The following is a 23,077-nucleotide window of genomic DNA, read 5'->3' as shown; positions in this document are numbered from 1 at the left end:
CAATATGATTTTGGTTCAAAGTTTGAACAGCAGCATGGTCCATTTCCTCTGCTCAACACAAACTCCTCCACTCACTGCTCTTTGAGAGTTTTGAGAGTGAGACTGGGACCAGAGCACATGGCACTGACGCACTGGCACGACTGGAACGAGCGCACACAAACTGGACCAAGCACCATTATTCGGTCATGTTGTTGCATTTTTTCGTCATCTTTTTAGCTTGTTGACTCCTTATGATGGAGATTATATAAAAGTAAAACCTGTGTGTGCCAACTGCACTAGTATTCTGACTAAGTAAAGTCAGGCCATGTTTCCGGAGTTGGTGCCAAATGTATAATTCATCGAGTTGAGAAGTGTTTAAGCACCTGGCTATAGTCCTTCTATTTGTGATTTAGATGAATGCCTTTGAGCTTGTGCAGTCAACAGAACGTGTTTTGTTTAAATTTATGACAGAAACGGTCCAAATCTGTTCCAGGGGCCACTTTGGCTCGGAAAAGTTCCAATACATTTACATCTTGCACAAACATTCTTGTCCTACACCTACACGCCAAATGTCCAGACAGAACTTTTACACTTGTTTTAATGTGATCACCTGTTTTTATTGCCTGTTGCATCAAAAACCAAGCCACCAAACAACCAAAACTAAGCCACCAATGCCAACCAACCTCCAGGAACTAAGGCCACTCAGAGAAAATAGTGGAAAATAGCGAGGCGAGAAACAGTAGTGTCAAAGAAACACAGCAATTTCTCTTACACCTTTTTATTGCTGCGTTTTGGTCGACTGACCTTTTTGAAGACAACAAAACTAAATCCCCAGATAGTGCTTGTGGTCGTGAGGAAAGTCAATTGTGTGAAATGTCAGCAAATAATACAGTGGCTCTACAGGTGGATTTAACAGCTTTGGCTTCTGGACTGCTCATATTTGTCTTGGGTTAGGAACACATGAAGTTATCGTGTTTAATATTGCATAAATGTGCGATTTAAAAACAGACTTGATAAGAGTCTGAAATTAACTTCAGAATCAACTGGAACGTTAAAAGAGAAAAATATGATCTATTTAACTTATTCGAAAACTTGGCGACAGAAAAGGATTTGTTTTGTTGTTTAAAATGACTTTAACTAAGACAAATCAAATGATTATTGGTAAGTCTGGTAAGTTCTGGAAATGAGAACTAGTGGCAGGTTTTGTGAGCTCTACATTTTCCTAGTAATAGCAAATGACTTGAATGCCAGTACCACTTAGTTATCCTCAGTGTCACCTCCAGGTTAAAAAGGCATTACTTACTGTAGTTTGTCCTGACTCAGAATTACCCCAGCTGCCTTGGGAAGATGGGTCAATGCAAATAATACATTTCCCTACGGGGATACTTCAGTATAACAGTAACCTTCACCTTTAAAAAGTAATTGTTTTAATGAAGAGCCTCCTGTAGGCTACATTACATCATTATGATGTCCTGAGCTGCGCCTGATTAAAGCATAAACTTACAATTTTAGTCTAAAATATGTATATGCTCTGGCAGTACGATCTGAGCTGCCTTTGGTTCATCGCTATGGAACACCTGTTGGCCACTATGGGCATTCTGACTGCCCGGAGACGCTCTCAAACCACAATTCACTGATTTTCCGACTTCATGTTTGACAATTCCCTTCAAAGCCCTGCATGTCAGACCTTTTACCCTCTGCTCCTCTAAAACACACCTGGCGAGTTTTATATTCGGTACAAGTTTTGTGTGCGGGCCTTGTTCTCTCATCAGCTCGCATCAAAAGAAAAAATAGTCCCAGAGGCAAATGGTTTTGGCAGTCTGGACCCGGCTCCCACAGGTTCTAGATACAGGAGCCAAATCTGAATGTGCAGCTCTGTCACTCAACATATGTTTCAGATTGTTGTAAGCTCCTCTGCCTTTCAGCAAATAAACACCTACATTCACTAGTTGATTGACGGAGACAAACTCAAGTTCGAAAATACGGTTTAGGCTTTTATTTTCAAGCATTTTTCACACCATCAAGTACCAAAGAATATATGTTGCTTTACGAGTTCCACCATTTATAAATCAGGACTGTAACAGAACTAAACCAGATCCAAACTAGCATCAAGCTCTCATTCAACATTCAAACATGAACGACCACCGGTTTAAAGTAAAAGGGATAACAATGATCCCTCTCTTACTGAGTAATCTTGAAATAGTCACATTTCTTCCTCCAAAGTCTAATCACACTGACTGGCTATACATGTCAATTAAAACACTTGGAAATATCAATAGGTTTTTACCTGGTTAAATAAAAGGTGAATAAAATAAATAACCGTTTATGGTGCACCATGGAAATAGGTACGTTTAGTGCCATATGGTTCAACATTACCAGAAGCCCTCTCTGTGGCGGACCCTCCAACAGGAAATACATAGTGCACCTTTAAGCCAAGTTAGCGTTTTACACATATATCAATGTCTACGATGAGCACATTTCTGAGATGAAAAAGACCTAAAGTAACCTTTTTGCTTTACATTTGTTATGTATGATATTTCTCCCCTTCAGCAGCATTGAAATTAAACATTTATTTTACCTGCTGAAGCTGTTATTATGCAGTTCTGCTTCATTCTTGTCTTCTTGTATTGATTGAAAGGGCTATAAACCTCGGGCGAGTGTGGCCATTGGGAAAACTCTAAGTGCCCTCTGTTTCCTGCTTTGCTCCTATGTTCACTTCATTGTGTATTCCCACTTTCCATCATAAATGCCTTTTAAACCACTTGACTGGAAAATTGACTTGGCGTGTCGATTTGGAATCCCTCCCAGTCAAGGTTGCCATATTTGTGTGGGTCCGCGGACACATTAGTTGTTCGAGCGATTGATAGGAACGAGGCTATCTCTCACGCACGCACACTTATTTTTCTAACCTTAAGCCAACCTCTAAATATATTCAGCTGGTTTTCATCTGAGCGTATCAATAAAAAGGCAAGGTCACATAATGCTCTCAGATACGGCGAAAGATCGATGCAATTCTGCCTCGTGTTGTAGTGAGAATGATGGATCACTGTTTATGTTTAGTGGAACACATTTATATTTAATAGTGTCGGCAGTAAAAACATTAAACCTTAACATTTCTTCTACGTGTTGAATTAATGAGTGTCAACAATTCATTTGACATTCTTAATTTTTGTTTTTTATTGGCCCTATACTTTTTTAGACACGACAATAAGCAGTATGAAAGGAGTTGCAATTACTATATGATCCAATTGTTCAGTTATGATCCTGCCTTGTTCTTCATTATGCTGAAATTGATTGGCTATTGAAAGACATATGTATTTGTCTTGAAGGTACTTGGATGCTAATCTGTAGTGTGGAGTCTCATAGCAAATCAAACAACAAAAAACGCACACAAAAAAAAAGAAAAACATATATTTGAAAAGAGAAGGACATTAGGATACACATTTTAGCACACTTTTTATGTTATTGTTTGTTTTTCCAACATCATTCTGCAATAATATAATAGAAAGTGAATTATGTTCATTGACAATGGCAATAAACCTTTTCTGATTCTGAAGTTTTTAATATTTTATAGCCACCATGGAATAAAGGCTTTTTTAGCTTGGAGTTTTTACCCTACAGACAACCATCCAAGTATCTTCAAGTAGAAACCTAACCCCTCTCTAAAAAGCTAAAGACTAATGTTGTCGTAATTGCCTTATTATATATATATTTTTAATAAGAAAAACATATATTTAAAAAGAGAAGGACATTATCATACACACTTTAGCACACTTTTTATGTTATTGTTTGTTTTTCTAGCATAATTCTGCAACAATATAATAGAAAGTGCATGATAATATTCTTTGGGGATTGATTTACATAGTTTAACCATTCACTCTTCTGTGTTTCCCATTAGGTGCCTGATATATTACAACCAAGAAGTGACCAGGAGCCATCTCGACGGGAAGAGCGCCTGACCTTTCTCTCCGCTCCATAATGAATGTTTGCCTCCGCAAGTCCAGAGCTCCGGGTTCAGACTGATTAGACTGGCCTTTGGATTACACGGGGCTGATATGTGATTCAGCGTTGGACAGAACTGCCAATGTCTTGCACCCGGATGCCATTTTGTAGAAATAATACCACTTTGAGGGTTCATCTGTAGCCGTATAGACACTTCAGTCACTTCAGTCATGCAGGAATTTGCGACTCAAAGCTGCTCAATGACACCTTATTATCTATTTGTGCCAATGATAAATCAATTTGGCTACCATTAATTTTTTTGGGCATAGGAATTAGCTTTGTGAACCCATGACTCTCGCAGAAGTAAGCTAGCTGCGCATAGCTAGTACGTTTTCCCTCCCATATTATATTCATTAGATTTTGGGAAGAATTCATATTGTATATAAACAAACTTTTTATCATACAGAAATGAAAACTGAAGCTACCATTTTGCTTATGACATCATCATTCCTGAAAATAACTTAGCTAGCCCAGTGTCGCTAAACGCCTTGTATTCTTTCCGTACGTTCATTATCTCTTTATTGACAACGATAGCGACGTTTAAACTCCCAAACACTCCTGCAATGCGAGAGGCTATAAACAAGCTAGCACATCTTCGCGACACTATGTCCCGCGGCGACGCTAGCTAGCCGGCTGCCGCTTAATCACCTTCCGAATCTCGCCGGCGCTAACATGGCTAACTGTTTGAACGCGCGCCCCCGAGCGTAACCGTCCAGCTTCACCGTGGCTGGGTCCCTGTCCTCGGCCATGACCCGGCTGATGTTGGGCCGGACTTTGGAGCGCATCTGTAAAGGCGTGCTGCTGCTATGCCTGCTCCACTTCCTCATCATGATGATCCTGTATTTCGACGTGTACACGCAGCGCTTCGACCTCTTCAGCCGCTTCAACAACGGACGCAACGGAACCAGGAATAATATCAGCAGCGGACATCATTACTACTACTACAATCTGTCCAGGCCCAACGGGACGATGGCCAGTTTCTTAGCGACGGGGGAGCAGCTCGGGATGAGCCCGCAGCCGGAGACCAATCAGACGCCTTCGCCCAAGCCTCTGCCACCCTGCCCCGAGAACCCTCCCGGACTGGGTGAGTGGAAGTTATTGTACCTAACCCAAAAGCAAATGTCGAGATTCTCGTGCTTTTGCTGTGCTGCTTTGTATTGTTCTCTCGGCCTATTGTATTCCTTGTTATTGTCTGGCTGTCACTATTATGCATGCGCGATACAGCAAGAGAAAAGGGTCTGGAATTTGCAACTTGGTTAGGGTGACCAGACGTCCCCATTTACCCGGGACAGTCCCAGTTTTGAGCCCTTTGTCCCATATGTCCCAGCTGATGTATGTAAAATCAATGATTTGTCCCAGTTTTATACAAGACATGTCCCAGTTTGTCACGTTTTTTGACCTCTGTAATACCTGCCTACAGTAAAGAAGGGAATATACTGTTGTTTATTTAGCCAAAATAGAGGAAATCTGGCTTTAAAATAACCAGAACACAAACGATGCTCTCTGATTGACTGATAAAAGTCACTCTACTGACTCACAAGTGTGCATTAACATAATCATTAACCCGCACTTTTTACAATTTTATCATTACTCCCAACCCGTGTGTGTCCCAGTTTTTTTATTGAAAAAATCTGGTCACCCTAAACTTGGTATGAACGTAGCCTTATTTTGGGCCGTGGATTCCTCTGGGCTATAATTCTCCCCATCAGGTATGCTTTTGTGGAAATCGTATTACTGTGGGTAATATCAGAAGCATTATGAAGAGTTTTCTGCATCTCTAATTGAATTCAAAAAGAGAACAGTTGTAAATATGTTTCATTTGTCACTTGATAGTGTCTTAAAGGCGGTATAGACGATTTTTCGGCGATTTGAGAACGCAGGCGGAAGTGCGCATGCGCACTTCCCTGTGCGGACTGATACAACACACACGTGCGTTTGTTTATTAGCGCAACGGAGCGCATCGCATCTCTCGTCTCCCGTAGATTTCTGTCCACTTCTGCGTCAGCTCGATTTTCTCCGTCTTCATTTTGCCCCGTACACTGAGGGAACTACATTATGATAGATCCATTCGCTTAGGCACGCGGAAACGTGGGGAAGAGCCACACGCGGCTGCAGGTGAGCGATAGGTGCGTTTTATGATTGATACGTGGCAAGACAAATGATTTATCCACGCCACGAGGAAATATGATAAAAAAATTGCTGAAAAAAATCGTCCATACCACCTTTAATTGACCAAAATGTGTATTTGTCTACTCATTATTTTACAATATGTAGATTATAAGGATGTGACAACAGCAAAAAAGAAGTTACGAGTGTGTTAATTTGTCGTTTTTACATATAATATAAATTCACTGTTTCCTTGTACGTTTCTGTCGACACCATTGTTTTTAATTGACCAGTAGGACACGTCAGCGCCGGGCCTCCTTTAGAGTAACATTCCTAATTATTGCTTTCATGTACTGACTCATACCTAGAGCTGGGTTTGGATTCAAATTTCAAGAATCAATTCGATTCCGATTTTTACGTTTCAAAATCGTTTTTTTCCGATTTCTCAGATTCCATCCGATTCGCTCCGATTTTGATCTGATTTCCGATTCGATCCGATTTCGATTTGATCCGGGGGTTAATGTTATTAAAAATGAAAAATGTATTTGACCCGTTTCCTTCACTTCATGACTGTGTAGAGAAGCAACATATTAAAACTAGTATTATATCAATATTAAACAGCAAATCTTACAAGTATTGGTAGTTACTGATGGCTGGAAGGGTCAATCTACCTTCAAGAAAGATAATCCAGGAGTCCTGAATTATCTTTCTTGAAGGTATATTGAAGTTCACTGAGGGAAATGTAGAAAATAATTTTAATTAAAAAAAAAAAAAAAAAAAAAAAAATAATAATAATAATAATAATAATAATAATAATAATAATTAAAAATTTGGACGTACGAATCGATAATCGGTCATTAATATGCGAATCGATCCCTGGACAACACTTGCCTATACTGAGCACCTCTTGATATTTCTTTCCCTAATATCTTACGCGCTACACTCTAATTGTCTTTCTTTGCCTATTAGTTTTATCTGTTCTGTCTAGTCTGCTGGATGTGTTCAGGGTTACAGTCAGTACAGACTTTGTTGCCAATGCGATAAAACTGGGAGGATTTGCTCGCCATCGATTAGTGTAATGAATAGCGAGGGTTAAGACCTTGATTGGATTCCGAATCTGGAGCGTTCCAACGTTATATTGTGCTAATAAATGCATTTTCAGTCGAGGGCCAATTAGCAGAAGAGCAAGTGTATAGCTGTAATGTTGTTTTTCTGGGTCATAAAATGGATTTATTGTCAAAGATTTAGCGTTTGGTAGTTCAGCCTTTATAGACTCGCAGTGAAGCCATTAAACGATCCAAGCAGACAAACATGCAAATTCTGCAGCAAAAATGCCAACAGTGTATTCACCGTTTTATTGCTAGTAGTGTTTTAGAGCTTATCTGTTACTATTATGCTGTATTTGTTGGAAATGTCATACTTCAGAGCTTTAGAGCTAGTCGCTAATAGCATTGTTTAATATTTATGTATTTTTCTTCTGCTTGAAACATTTGACATGAGCTGTACTGAATAAAATAATGACAGAGAAAAGTAGATTTGTGCGTTACTACGGTAGTTTTTATTCATCTGAAAATCCTATAATACTTTTTGGATCCAGATTCTTTATTAGCGTTAATGGAAAAATGGTAAATGGTTTGAAATTTGGATTAAAAAAAAAAGAAAAACTTTGAACCCTTTCGTTTGATGCAGATGTGGAATACTGTAAAGAATGCAATGCAAATACAGCCAATATTTCAAAATAGAGAAATAAATAGACATAATAATTGTAATTTAATATATAAGAAGTAAACAGTATATGTCTATTTTAGTATTAGAACGATTCAGATTCAACAACTTGAAGAAAAAAAACGCACAGACCCGAGGATTGAACCCACAACCTTCTTGTTAACCACTCTGCCACCATAACGAGAACAATAGTGGAACCATTGTATTTTCTTACTCCCGTTGTTGTCATTTGTGCAGCTGCAGTTGTCGTGGTGTTTTACTCGCCGGTCCAGAGTCCAGAGGCGCAGTTCCACGGTGCTCACAGCTCATTAGCATCACTAGCCGCTAACTCAACAAACGAGAGGTTGATGGAGTCAGATTAAGCCTGGGGTTTACTAAATCTATAATTACACAGCGAACACCTCTCCCTGTGGCGGCTCTCCCTGCTTGTCTCTTTGTCTCGAGCCTGATTTTTAAAAACCCAGGCTACACTTACAGTTCATCCTTTATTTGTCTTTTATATGGCCATCTCTGGGTTTAGAACGGTAGGAACAAGAAACACCATCGATATATATATATATTACAGATGTTAATTCTGTGATATATCAACAAACATTAAGAACCAATACATTTTCACAATAGTATTTTTAATGAAACTACTGTCAACAAGTTACTATGAAAAGCTCCTATTTTCTATCAAAATCAATATGTCAAAAGTCTCCGTTCTCTAAATAAGAAACACAATTGTACAACATTTCGTAAAATATACCATGTCTAATACTCATGGCTTTATACTGATACAGCAGCCCATGATATTTATACTGCATCACCAAAATCAGTATCACAATATATCGATATTTTGGCACACCCTTAATAAAAAGTGCATGCTTAACTGTGAGGAAAAGAAGAACTGAACTGTTATTACCCAGGAGACACGAGGAGAGACTAATAAAGGTCTGATACCAAATAATAGATTACATTTAATTTAAGACAAATTACATTGATCAGCATTTGTCGTCTGTGAACAAATCTCCTTTTCCTGGCATGTTACACAGTATGGCATTAAATCACCTACACGGAGACAAGAATGTGACACTGCCAGGCCAAGTTAAGATCTTTATAGACAGAAATAAATCACGTAGCTCAGACGGGTGGTTAGTCCCGAGGCGCCGCCACTGTGAGGACCCCCACGCAGACACGAAGAGAACATGCAAACACCACTCAGAAAGGCCCTGTCCAGAAATTGATCACAGGACCTTCTTGCTAAGAGCTGAGCGCGCTAACCACTCAAACCACTGTGCCGCCTGCAAGCTACAGCTCATATCTGTGGAGAGGCAACCGTGCGGACAGTAAGAATCCACGTTTTTCAGCAATAAAAACACACGTTTAATGGTACGAACCTGTCAATTCCCATCGACCTGATCTGGTTGTTGAGCTGTTTCTCAGTGGTGTTCTCACCCATATTCCCTCGGTGTAATATTCCTAAGAACCACTCACCATGCATTGATTAGTTTTAATGATTCATCCCACCCTGTTCTGTAGGATAATAGAGTTTCCTAAGAAAGTGTAATTTGCAATTCTCCCTGGAAAGACACGCATATATCGAGCATCTTTTGATATTTCTTCAATATCTTGTAATTGTCTTCGCCTATTAGTTTAATCCGTTTGTTTAGTCAGCCTGATGCGCTTGGTTTTACGGTCAGTACAAGCTTCATCTGGTCGTGGGACCGTAGGCAAAGCTAAAATGCCTAGACCACGCTCTTCCCACGCGTTTCCTCCTCCTGCTGCTGCTTTTTCCAGAAATGCTCTTCTCAGACCCGACCGGACCAGACGTTCTTTTCAGCATGTTTTTTTTTACTTCCATTAGTGCACCCGTTCCTCCGATACTGTGGCTTTTTGTCTACTATAATGTTGGTGCTTGAGCCTTTCTTTTAATAATATTTCAGCCCATAACACTGCTAGCCCTGAACATGTGCAATACTGACTAACCATGTGCAATACCGTCATATTCATGTGCAATTACTGTCATACTCACACGCAATTAATGTCATATTCATGTGCATACAACTGATGTAAATAAGAGTTTACTTTACCATTATTATTAGTATTATTTGTCCTATGCCAGCTATTTTTTAATTGTTATTTTTATTATTGTTATGTTTATTATTATTATTTTATTGTATCTTTATTATTTTTATTTTTATTTTATTCCCTACTAAGATATGAGAGGACCTGTTTACAGGAGTTTTTGTTAATAAGAGTTTTTGTTTTTGTATATAAGAGATCTTCTATTAAGAGTGTTTTTTTAAACTTCCTATAAGTTATCTGTCCATTCCTCTGTATCTACTGCGTTGTAACACCAACATGTCCCCATGTGTGGACAATAAAGGCTATCTTATCTTATCTTATGTAGGTGCGTACTACATTTAAAGCCATCCCGAGTATGCCCACCAGCACTTTTGTCACCGAGTAAATACATGCTGCTTATTTCTCCTCGCACCTGCACTGTCTGTAAATGAGCTTTTGAATGTAATCCCAGGCGAGGACTATTGTGGCAGTGTCAACACTTTTGCGCTCTTCTTTTTTTTTCTCCTGATTGCTTTTCTGTTGTGATAACGAGCTACGGCAACGTGCTTTGAAATCGGGAGCAAAAGAGGGAGATAAAGCCGTCAACCCGGTTTTGCCCGACTCCGAGCTCTGCGGAATCCATTTTTTCCCCTCGGCCTGGAATTGGCCGCCGGTGTTTCGGGATTTGGCATTCACGCGGCGCACAGGTGTCGCGCGCGGCGGCTTATCTCGCCCCGTTCCCGCGGTGATTGAGGAGAGGCTGCCCGCTGGGAGCACGGCGGCTGCATAGAAAGAGCTCTGTTTTTCCGCTCACAGGTGCACCAGCAGCGCGAGGCAGATGTAATAGAGAGCGGGATGAAGTTTTGGGACGGAGGGAGCGAGCCAAAAGGAAGGAGCAGCAGGTGGAGAGGTGATGAGATGGAGAGAGGAGAGAGGACAGAGCGGGGAGAAAGACACACAGAGAAACAGACAGGCTCTTGGCTTTCCCACAGCTGCAGCTGACAGGTGTGTTCCGCGGCCACTCTGGTCCGGGGAGGCATGTCGTGGGAGAAAATGCGAAGAATTGACTGATTCTGCCGCAGTGACTCCCCAACAGACAGTATTTAAAGGCCAAATGCATTCGGAGCAAGTCATGTTATCGTTCAAACTAACAGGCCTGTCAGAGTTATCACGATTTATTGTTCGGGAAAGCACTTTGGATTACTTTGAGTACAAATTGCGTTATACAAATAAACTTGCCTTGCTTAGAAGTAGGCTGGTTGGTCTGTTGGTTGGAAAATCTTGTTATGAAATACCAAAAATGTTAACATAATGCATAATTTGTGTAAAAGGAGCTTAATTCTTCTGGTCATATGTGGTTTCTGTTTTTGTTTATTAAAATAAAGTGTATTGTGTGTGTATTTGAACAGTAAGCGTCTTTAAAGGGGCAGTGCGTAGCGTTTCTGAAAGAGGTTACTTGGAGATGTTTTTGTTTTGCCTTGAATGTTCCACAGTATAGCAAGGCAAGTTACGGGTGGGTTAAGTAATATGAAGGTAAGTGATTAAATGCAGGGTTGACGTAACATTCCAGATAGCGTCCCCCCCACCAGAAAAGATACGCCCCTTTAAGTGGTAGTAAGTGGTAATAGAAACAGACAGAGACAGCAGCAGAAGCAGATGATCAGTGAAAGACGCTATACAGGCAAGGCAAGTTTATTTGTAGAGCACATTTCATACACAAGGCAATTCAAAGTGCTTCACATAGCAGGAAGAATGCATTAAAATCACAAAGAAATGACAGACCATGCATTAAAAACATACATAGCATTCCAGACACTCTTTCCCATATTTATTTGACATTGCCAGCATGACAGGTGTCTCCGGGATGATCACATCACTTTTAGATTGATTCTTTCGCATATCATGTATAATTTTACACATTTGATACAAATTTAACAATATGCAAACTCATGGTGCAAAATTATCACAATATTCATTTCACTGTATGATACGAAACAGAATTTGCCGATAGAAATGATATGTTTTCCTTCATTACAGTCATTTACAACAAATCAATATTGTGTTTTTTTGGTTAACGTTACATTCCTAATACTTACACGTTTATATATTGCCAAAATGATATGGACCCGTTGTATAATTGAGTTATTACACAAAGTATTTCCCATGTGTCACAGGGAAAGCTTCACCAGTCACATGAGAAGACAAGCTGCTGGTGTCCGCGGTTACTGCTTTAAACAGTTGGATCAAGGCTGATAGACTATATACTTTAGACTCTATACTTTTACCACTGCTGCTTTTTGCCACTTTTATTTGTTCCCCAATGGCCTCCCACAGTCCCAGATGTTGACTGTTGACCGCATTCGTCGAAACGTGTAACAATTGATCTGATATCGCCGCACGGCCCCGTTTCACCTGCTGCGGAGTCTCAGTGTAACAGATATGAGTTAGTGTTTCCCTTTGCGTTTAATGAACTGTTTGTCTGTGGGAACATTTGCTGTCACAGTGGGAGCCATCATTACAGGTTTCTTTTGTTTGGTAACTCCTAGAAGAATAACAAACTTCTATAAATCAAACTTCTCCGTGCCCCCCAATATAGAGGAAATATTGGAATGAAATGTGTTTTTTTTGAAGATGTGCTCAATTAAAATCCAAGATTAAGGACATTTTCTGGCATGTTTAAGCATATTTTGACTTCTCCCAGATATTTAAAAAGAAAAAAATATTGCCACTAGGGCTGTAACGATTAATTGTGTCTAGTTGACTATAAAAAAATAAATATCTGGATGATACAGACTGTAAAGATAAAGATAAAGATACTAATTCTCGAACTAGAAGTCTTCAGTCGCCATATTAAACATTTATTTAGTTAATAATGTATTTAAAAAGTAAAAGTAAGTGAATAATTGAAAAAATAATGACTATTCTACTACTAAAATAATGGTTGGTGACAGCGCTAATTGCCACTCCTACCCCATTATAAAATATCTTCAGTGTACTTTTACCATCTCCACTCTCACGGCTAATTTATCTTTAAGCTTAAACTCTATTATTTATTCCCAGCATTAATCACCTCCTCCTCCTCCTCCTCCTCCTCCCACGTGCTGCTCAGTGGGAGTAGGTTAAAAGCAATGTCCCAGTCCTCATCTTAATTGGATGCTCCACTTTTTTCCCCCCATCAACATTTAATCAACAAGAATGACGAACCATTACAAGACAGGATTCTGGTTTGTTTTGTGCAAGCGCTACACAACTTCGATTGTTCCTTTCTCACTTTACCCAGCAACTATCTGGAACCCAAGTAACGCCGGACTTATTATTCATCGTCATTGGCGAGCGCCGCAGTATGTTTTTAAAAATGCAAAACAGCTGAGATATCACACGCTTGTCTTAGTGTAAGCAGAGCAGAAATAGTATCCAACAGATGGAGCTTTGGTATAGTGTGAGTTTGCATGTCTCTATGGGGACAATTAAAAAAGCATATTTTGTACATTAACTACAGCTGACTAATTATATAGCAAGATGCGAATACACAAAGGGAGGCGCAGAATAGACAATTTGTGGACGGGGCACAGCGGAGAGGCGGCGAGTCGAGGACCGAGCGGCAAATCCGTCATTTCGTGGAGTTATGAGCAGAGCGGGGGCCGCGAATTTACTGTCTACCAGAGTGCTGTTTTATTAGGCGTGATACACTGACTGGGCATCGGAAAAGGACGGCTCACCTAATCAAATGTGATGAATTGACTTGGGAAATTGACTCGGACAGATGCTGGTAATGTTGGGAGTCGCTCAGAGCCGCTCCTGATGAGAATGCACCTGGTTTTTGTCCTGCAGTGTTTGTGTTTAGCTTTGGAGCGCAGCAGCGTTTTTTCCGTCATTTGTGAAGCTGCAGAAGTCAGGCTACCAAAAAAGAGCTCAAATGATTGTTAGTCTGCTTTTACTGGACTAGAACACGGTTTGGAACTGACCCAAAGGCTGCAGATCAACGTGATGGAAAGGAATGAAATACAAACGTAAAATGTTCTGCACTTCAGAAACATTTTAGGTATCTGTATTTTATTAAAGTACATTTTACAGTTGATACTTTTACTACACTGCATTTGAGCGCAGGTATCTGTACTTTCTACTTCTCCAGTTTTGAACAGTACTAAAAAGTAAAAGATACTTTGCTGAGGAGCAACTTTGAGCAAACAAAACTTTGGGCAAACAAAAATGTATGAATAAAAAAGCTTGAAAAATTAGGAAATCTATTCAGTTGTTTCTGTTGAACAAAAACATGCACATAAAAAAAATAGTAATAATCTAGGTCACTTGTTTGTATGCTTTTTTTGGTTCTCAAAATCTGTCTGAAATACTTACAACATTTTACTCTATTTGAATTGAATTTTCACTTGAGTATTTATTTATTTATTTTGCTCTTTTTTTACTTTTACTTGAAGGTGGTATGGACAATTTTTTTCAGCAATTTTTTTTAATCATATTTCCTCGTGGCGTGGATAAATCATTTGTCCTGCCACGTATCAATCATAAAAGCCGCGTGCGGTTTGTCCTCACGTTTCCGCGCGCCTAAGCGCATGGATCTATCATAATATAGTTCCCTCAGTGTACGGGGCAAAATGAAGACGGAGAAAGACAGTTCGAGCTGACGCAGAAGTGGACAGAAATCTACGGGAGACGAGCGATGCGATGCGCTCCGTTGCGCTAATAAACAAACGCACGTGTGTGTTGTATCAGTCCGCACGGGGGAGTGCGCATGCGCACTTCCGCCTGCGTTCTCAAATCGCCGAAAAATCATCCATACCGCCTTTAAGTAACTAAATGTAGTACTTCTTCCACCACTGGAGATCGTTTGGCACGTGGATTCATAATACATTTCAAGTTGGAGTTCTCTATCTAGTTTGAATGGATTCTGAATGTTATATCTGCCAATCACCCTTATTTTGTGTGAATATTCCCACCTGCTTGGCTCCTGGTTTTTGCTTTGCCTGGGAAATTCCACGATACAACATAAACTTATACTATAACCGTAAATTCATGTGAAATTCATGTGCAATCTATGTGCTGTCGTGACACATATTCATGTGCAATTACTGTCGGGATCACATGCAATGGTATTTATTTATTTATTTGTCTATGGGAGTTTTTATTTATTTATAGGAGATCTTCTACTGAAAGTGTTTTTCAGACTTCCTATAAGTGATCTGTTCTTCTGGATCTACCTCTGGATCTACCTGCGTTGCACCAATGAAATTTCCCCATGTGGGACAATAAAGGAATATCTTATATTATCTTATCTTATCTTATCTTAATGTCATACTGTGTGGAACATTTCAGGCGATGGAATAACACAAGTTTAATGTTGTGTTTCACAGGACCTTCAAATCAACGTTGTTTTGTCCAATGTTGTTTCAGGATTCTTCAAACATAGGTACATTTTACTTAGGTACTTTCAGTTCCTGTTTACTTTCAGGACGGCGCCTCTCCTACGATAATATGTGTTTATTCCTGTCACTGCTGTAAAGAGTGTAGTGTTGCTTTGGTCCGAAAAATAGCTGCATTGTCATTCTTCAACAAAGAGCCTTGTTGAATTTCATAGTTTGTTCCATTTCATTGTACCAAACCCATTGTAAATGCCGATCTTTTGCGTCACGGAATTATCCCATTTAATTTAACAATATTTTCATTACGGTACTATTCAATGAACAAATATCTTGGTTGTTAGTTTTGCACAAGGACGGTCAGACAATAGCTTTACAATTGTGTGCAAGATAGATTCTCCTCACAATGGCCAAAGTGTCCTTCATGCTGTCAAACATGGACACACACACGCACGCACGCACACACACACACACACACACACACACCTACACGCGCACACACACACACACACACACACACACGCACACACCTACACGCGCACACACACACACCTACACACACGCACACGCACACACCTACACACCCACACACGCACACGCACACACACACGCACACACCTACACGCGCACACACACCTACACACACACACACACAAACACACGCACGCACACACACACACACACACACACACACCTACACGCGCACACACACACACACACCTACACACACACACAAACACACGCACACACACACACACACCTACGCGCGCACACACACACACACACACACACCTACACACACACACACACACACGCACACACCTACACGCGCACACACACACACCTACACACGCACACACCTACACACGCACACACGCACACGCACACACCTACACACACACACACGCACACACCTACACGCGCACACACACACAAACACACGCACGCACGCGCACACACCTACACACACACACACCTACACGCGCACACACACACACACACACACCTACACACACACACACACGCACACACCTACACGCGCACACACACACACACACACACGCACACACCTACACGCGCACACACACACACACACACACGCACACACCTACACGCGCTGTCATGGAATTAGACATACACCGATGCTATTCCGTAACACATCGAGAACACAATTCAACCTAGAATATGAAACGACACAGAAACGTCAGACATTTGTGTGGCATGCATGGGAGAAAACGCGGGGACTGTGTCAGCCAGGCCGTTGTAAGGAGCCTGGCTGACCCTCCTGCGTCTCACCCCCGCGTCTCACCTCGTTTTTTCCCATGCTGGTTGGTTTTATTAGATATTCTGGAATAGGCGGGTCACATTTCTCATTGGTCAGCCTCACATCAAGGCACTTGGTATTTTTCCGTAGAGATAAAGCCTTGGGTAAACATTACCCAGACTCCTCTGGGTTATCACCCCCCCTAGGGTAAACATCCTTTGGCCCATCTTTACGACCCCTTCACAAACAAATGCTGTCACACACCCGTTCTTCTCTTAGACTAATGATGCAGATAAAATATCACTATTATGCAGATAAAATATATCACAGAAATATACTCATATATTCACATTTTATCACATTTCCCTCCTGTTTATCAAAGCATTAGTCTTCTGTCTCATACGCCAAACACCTTACTCATTTCAGTTTTCAACATGTCTTTCATATTGTTGTTAAAATGACACTTTTACACTCAAAAAGTTATGCACATTTTTCAACATTGAACACACTCCTTTTCTCTCGGCCCACAACATTTCTACAGCATTACTGTCCTAAATTTTGAGTCAGATTGGTTAATCTCTGTAATTTGACAAACAGACCATTTATCTTGTCTATAATTTGTGCGGTGTGATGGGAAATATAGAAGTACAAGCGGAAAGCCCTTAAACCCACTGCTCTCTGGTCAGTCAGTTTGACTCGTCAGGGACCTCTCTGGACACCCCAATAGAATCAAATACGTCGTATCAGGTGCTACTGGGACCAGATTGTCCACTAACCTCTCGACCTTGACCCTGCGGTATGGTTCTGGGTGATGCTGGTCTTTGTTATGACCATGGCTGGCCACAAAAGGGATACATAGGCACAACGTCCCACAAGTGTCCCCCACATCACCATAAGTCCTCTCTTGGTTCCTTAAGAGACCTCCCTCCGCTGCTCGCTTCGTTCACACCTATGACACATATGAACTGGTACATTTCCCATCTCAATTCATAATCTCATTAACATTACATGTAGTTATGTTGTAGCAGATAAAAAACTCTCTTAGTTAGTGCAAACAACTGTGGCTGTATAATATGCCATTGTGTTTCTTCAGCTTCTGTCATGTCAATTATACATTGTACATTATTACACATCATGCATTTCACAACCTTTCATGTTGATCACTTATTTTCTTCCCTCTATATTCCATTAACCGGTATACACAGTTGTGTATGTTGATCGATTGTCCTGATTGTCCCGATTGTCCCGATTGTCCCGATTGTCCCGATTGTCCGGTGCATAATACAGGTGTTCAGCACCCATATTACCGTCATCGCTTGTGATGATGATAACTGTTGATTCTTTTTCCACAGAGTATGGTACTCTGCGCACCGTAGCCTCTGGCTCTCGTTCAGCATAGCAGAGTATAGTACTTTGCGTACTGTAGAATCTGTCTCCCGTCCATTGTAGCAGAGTATCGTACTCTACTGTAGACTCTGGACAAAACTCATACAAACGAAGTGCTGCGTCTGCGATGTTATGGATCTGCCGCTGTGTTGTCCAGACATTTCTCTCACTTTCCCATGAGAGCACCCATGTTCTCGTCCCTCCAATGGTCGGCGTGAGGACGACGCGGTGTGGCTCCGTCCACTTTGCTCGTCCACCTGGCTCGTCTCTGTAAACACCACATCTCCAACACGTTCTCTGCTGCGGTGATAAACAAAGTCTTTTCGACAATTCAGTGCATTTCAAACAGTTTTCTTGTTTACAATTTTTTTTTGAATTTTTTTTTTTAGTAATTATTGATTCGGAATATTTGTTTACACGTATATCCCTCCATTTGATAAATGGCTTTGCCCATTTCTCAAACTTCTACACAATTCTACATTTAAACAAAATTCAATAATCCAGATAGTTTACAACGTTCACTAATCCAAGATGTAATCAAGGAAGAGATGGAATTGCGTCTGTCTTCCACTCCGCAATGTCACCTCTTGACCTTTCACAGTTCAGTGGTCACATCCCTGGCTGAGCCCCCCTTCCACGGCGCTGGGCCCTCACCCTGTGTGTCTGTAATCCGACACTGCCCTAACCTATCTGTTTTACCACCATTTGTTTCAAACTCCAAATGTTTCAAACTCTAAATGTTTCAAACTCTAAATGTTTCAAACTCTAAAAGTTTCAAACTCTAAATGTCTCAAACTCTAAATGTTTGGTCTCCACGTGTGCGCGCGTATGTGTGTGTGTGTGTGTGTGTGTGCAATACAAATACATCAAACAATAATAATTGTCTCAATAATTCCCCCGTTGAGCTGGCCATAAGGGTCAGTTCACAACTTAGAATTCTTCACATAATTAATAATTTCACATCTCCTCTGTTTGTGTGGCCTGCATAAAGTCACACATCTAATGTAATATGTGCTAATCTTCTATATGTGCTTCAGGTGAGTTTCAAACTCAATCTCTCACACCTGCTCATGTGGTGCTTTACAAACATTGTGTATTAGTTTGTTCTAACAAGTCTATATGTATATAAAAATCAAAATGATTCTAAACCTTCCCCTGGTTATAGTTTTCACTATCTTCAGGTAATCTGCGGGTCTCGTAAAATTTATTCTACTCCCCCCAGGCCCTTCCTGTAGTCTAACCCCTCTTGGCTCCGACCTGAGTCCTATAATGTTTAAGTCCTGTTATCACTGGTTTTCATAACTTCTATAACGTCTAAATTTAGATGATATTGTCTTATTTAAATCTATTCAATTCTTGATTGAATCTCCACAATCCTTTAGGTATTTACTTTAGAATGTCAAATTCTTTCGCTGTTAATTTTAACTCTTCTCCTTAATACCCATCACGTCAACCCCCCCTGAGGTGTTGCTGTTGATACGCAAAGATAACAACATCTGCTCCATCCTGAGTCCTCCAGATTCTTTGCCAGTCAATAGCCCCTGTTATCTCTGACTATCTTTATGACCCATATCCTCCCATGTCCCCCCACTTCTGCATCAATTGCCTTAGTTAATGACACACAGTCATGTCTTTCCTGGGAGGGCATTTGACGTCACTATTTAACTTATTCCCTGCTTACGTCTACATGCAATACGAGGTTTCCTCATGATAATACAAATAAATAAGTTACTGATATAACTTTTACTATCACTTTACTTACTACTCATTCTATGTCCAAAAACTTCAGTAGTCACTCATTTAACCATATTATCACTTCCCAGGCCTGTGCCTGCATTTGATCCTAAATTTAAAAACACTTCTGTCTTTTCGTCCTGTACTTTCATCTAGTCATGCATTATGGTTACATAATAAGTCCAAAAGATAATTTTGTCAAGTCCAAAAATAAAACAAAACAAAACGTGGCTTTGTTTGGTGCACACAAAAAACACGATACCGTAAAAACACAACTTTTGTCTTCTATGTCGGGGACAGGAAGTGTCCTGTCTGTGATCACATTCCCCAAAAAATTGGCCATCTATGAAAATCTGAATTAATCTTCATCTCTTATCAAGTTTAATACAATCTTTATAATTGATTGTTGTCAATCAAACAAAACCCTAAATTTGTTGAAATACAGAGCTCTCAAATACTAAAATTTAAAACCAGCTGGGTTTAATTCCTAATTTCATCAGTTCAGAGCGTCCTCTGAACTGCTTTCTTCCCTTTCTCCTGTCTTGTTGACCCCCCTTATCTCCCCCTCTCTGCCACGTCATCTGAGCACCCTGGAAGTCTCCCTCCAAAATCCTCTTATGACTTTTCCTTTTGTCTTTTTACAGTTTGGGGTGATAATTCTGGCATTATGTGGTCTCGGTCGTCTGAGAGAAATGCTACTTGCTTTACAGTCACGTCATATCTCAAGCTTCTAGTAGAATTTCTTATTGATTTTCCACCGGAGATAATGCTAGGTGTTTAAAGATTCACCCGTGACTGCAAATTTTAGATCCCTCAGAATAACGCCTTGTGACCCTTGTATGATTAATTGTGATTCTCACACTCGTTAGTGAATCACTTATTAATCCTCATTCACACATTCACACTTCTCTCTTACTTACTTCGCTCGTGCACAGCGCTTACATTCACACATATTTCCTCAGTAATATTAAACTGGGTATTTCCTCAGTAATACCTAAACTGCGTATTTCCTCAGTAATATGAAACTGGGTATTTCCTCAGTAATACCTAAACTGCGTATTTCCTCAGTAATATGAAACTGGGTATTTCCTCAGTAATACCTAACTGCTTTGCTTTATGTGAGAAACTTATCTCGTCCATAAGCCTACAATATTTTTCCAGTAAATATCAAACTAATGCATAAAAACGTTTTATGGCTAACTCTTTTTCACACACAAAATTTTTGTCTGACCTTCTTTGTCGCCTGTGTTCTCCTGCTGCTTCGAAACGACGCGCTCTCCTCGCGGAGACTGAGGTGCGATGGGCGGCCACGGGAAAAGTGGACTTCTTTCAGCTGTGCACAGACTTCACCGATTCACCCGTCAATCTCCGCGAAGGGCAGCTGGTCGTCCGGCTCGATAGGACCAGAAAATGTCATGGAATTAGACATACACCGATGCTATTCCGTAACACATCGAGAACACAATTCAACCTAGAATATGAAACGACACAGAAACATCAGACATTTGTGTGGCATGCATGGGAGAAAACGCGGGGACTGTGTCAGCCAGGCCGTTGTAAGGAGCCTGGCTGACCCTCCTGCGTCTCACCCCCGCGTCTCACCTCGTTTTTTCCCATGCTGGTTGGTTTTATTAGATATTCTGGAATAGGCGGGTCACATTTCTCATTGGTCAGCCTCACATCAAGGCACTTGGTATTTTTCCGTAGAGATAAAGCCTTGGGTAAACATTACCCAGACTCCTCTGGGTTATCACCCCCCCTAGGGTAAACATCCTTTGGCCCATCTTTACACGCACGCGCACACACCTACACACACACACCTACACGCGCACACACACACACACACATATACACACACACACACACACACATACACACACACACATACACACACACACACACACCTACACACACACCTACACACACATATACACACACACACACATACACACGCACGCGCACACACCTACACACACACACACACACACACACACACACACCTACACGCGCACACACACACACACACACACATATACACACACACACACACACATACACACACACACATACACACACACACACCTACACACACACACACACACCTACACACACATATACACACACACACACACACACATACACACACACACACACACACACACACACACACACATACACACACACACACACACACACACACACACACACACTCACACACACACACACACACTGGCATACTACTAGACTCTGTGCCGGCTTTAATGTTCTGAGTTTGATTCCCGGCTCTGACAGTTCTTTGAATGGCTCTTCCCACTTTTCTACTTGGGTTGTTTTCAAATAAATACATTCTTGGTCGACTGAAAACGAGCCCAGTGTGTTTAGGAATTAACAGAGTGCGCGGTCCTGGCAAAAACTCTTAAAATGAATGTTATGGGAAAAGCTTGGGCTGATTTTAGGCAAACATTTTCTATAAATTGTTCTTTTTTCAAACACTTTTTATTTTGAACCAAAACTGTTGCTGTAATATTCTTTCTAAAATAAGGATATAGGGTATATAATAAGATTATTCTTTATTAGAGTCTGCGCATAATCATCTTGTTTCTCTTCCTCAGCAGCTCCTCTTCAGCCTTCAGACTCTGTTCAGACACTCAGGGCTCTGTTCTCCTTTTTAAAACCACTCTCACTGAAGATTCTTGGACTAAACATGTCTAAACTGATAATTTAGGAGAAAGACTAGTCGACTGGTTAAATATTGTCTTGGGGGGAAAAAAGTTCTTTTGACTCCGGATAAAGACTGGATTAAAGTTTACAATGTTCTGTTAGAATAAAGCAGCAGAAAGTCTGTCCATGGAGCTGTTGTTTTCTTCCTGTTCCTGCAACGGGACGACGGAGTTAACTCTACCAATATTACTCAATGAGGTGAATATCGGCCGATACCAATACTGGTTCAGTATATCATCCCAATCAAAATATGTGGGGTCTTGCACTAAAACAACTATATACAGAGATGTACTGGTAAACAGCATATTCATAAGTGAAAAGGCAGATTAAACTGTCCAATTATTCCCAAAAAAACAGCTGTGGTTGACATGAATCCTTATAATCCTAATAAACAAATTAGTCAAGTTATACAAAATTGGATCGACTTAGACACCACTAAATTACAATCTACACAAATCTGGATCAACACATTTTAGTGAATAAATGTTTTTTTCAGGTTGGGCTTCCCCATTTGCTATTGTAGATTAGTGTTCCATATCTTAACAAGAACAGTGTTTCCCCCTGATTTAATGTGGCAGCACTAATAATCCAATCAACATACCATAATTGACTCAAAACAAATCCCTGCAATAATATGCACACACTTCGGCACATTGTTCCGCTTCCAGAAGGGTGTCGCCTTGTTTTATTCATAGATGGGGAATAATTTGAATGGAGCGACACGACTCGAGCGATTCTG

The 23,077-nt window shown here is 40.6% G+C and overlaps 1 protein-coding gene across 1 annotated transcript in view; it reads left to right on the top strand.

Annotated features, from left to right (window-relative positions):
* The first annotated feature begins 3,886 nt into the window (after positions 1-3,886).
* Positions 3,887-23,077, top strand: part of b4galt2 (UDP-Gal:betaGlcNAc beta 1,4- galactosyltransferase, polypeptide 2) — a 184,138-nt gene continuing 164,947 nt past the window's right edge. Inside the window, exon 1 of the mRNA XM_072440866.1 lies at positions 3,887-5,065. Within this exon, the coding sequence (XP_072296967.1) occupies positions 4,729-5,065 (337 nt within the window). The 5' untranslated portion in view covers positions 3,887-4,728. The remainder of the gene's footprint in view (positions 5,066-23,077) is intronic.

This window comes from Eucyclogobius newberryi, unplaced genomic scaffold (assembly GCF_026437365.1).
Source record: "Eucyclogobius newberryi isolate DKJ021-1_F unplaced genomic scaffold, fEucNew1.0.hap1 SCAF_12, whole genome shotgun sequence".
NCBI classification, from domain to species: domain Eukaryota; kingdom Metazoa; phylum Chordata; class Actinopteri; order Gobiiformes; family Gobiidae; genus Eucyclogobius; species Eucyclogobius newberryi.
This window is presented reverse-complemented; position numbering and strand designations above follow the sequence as displayed.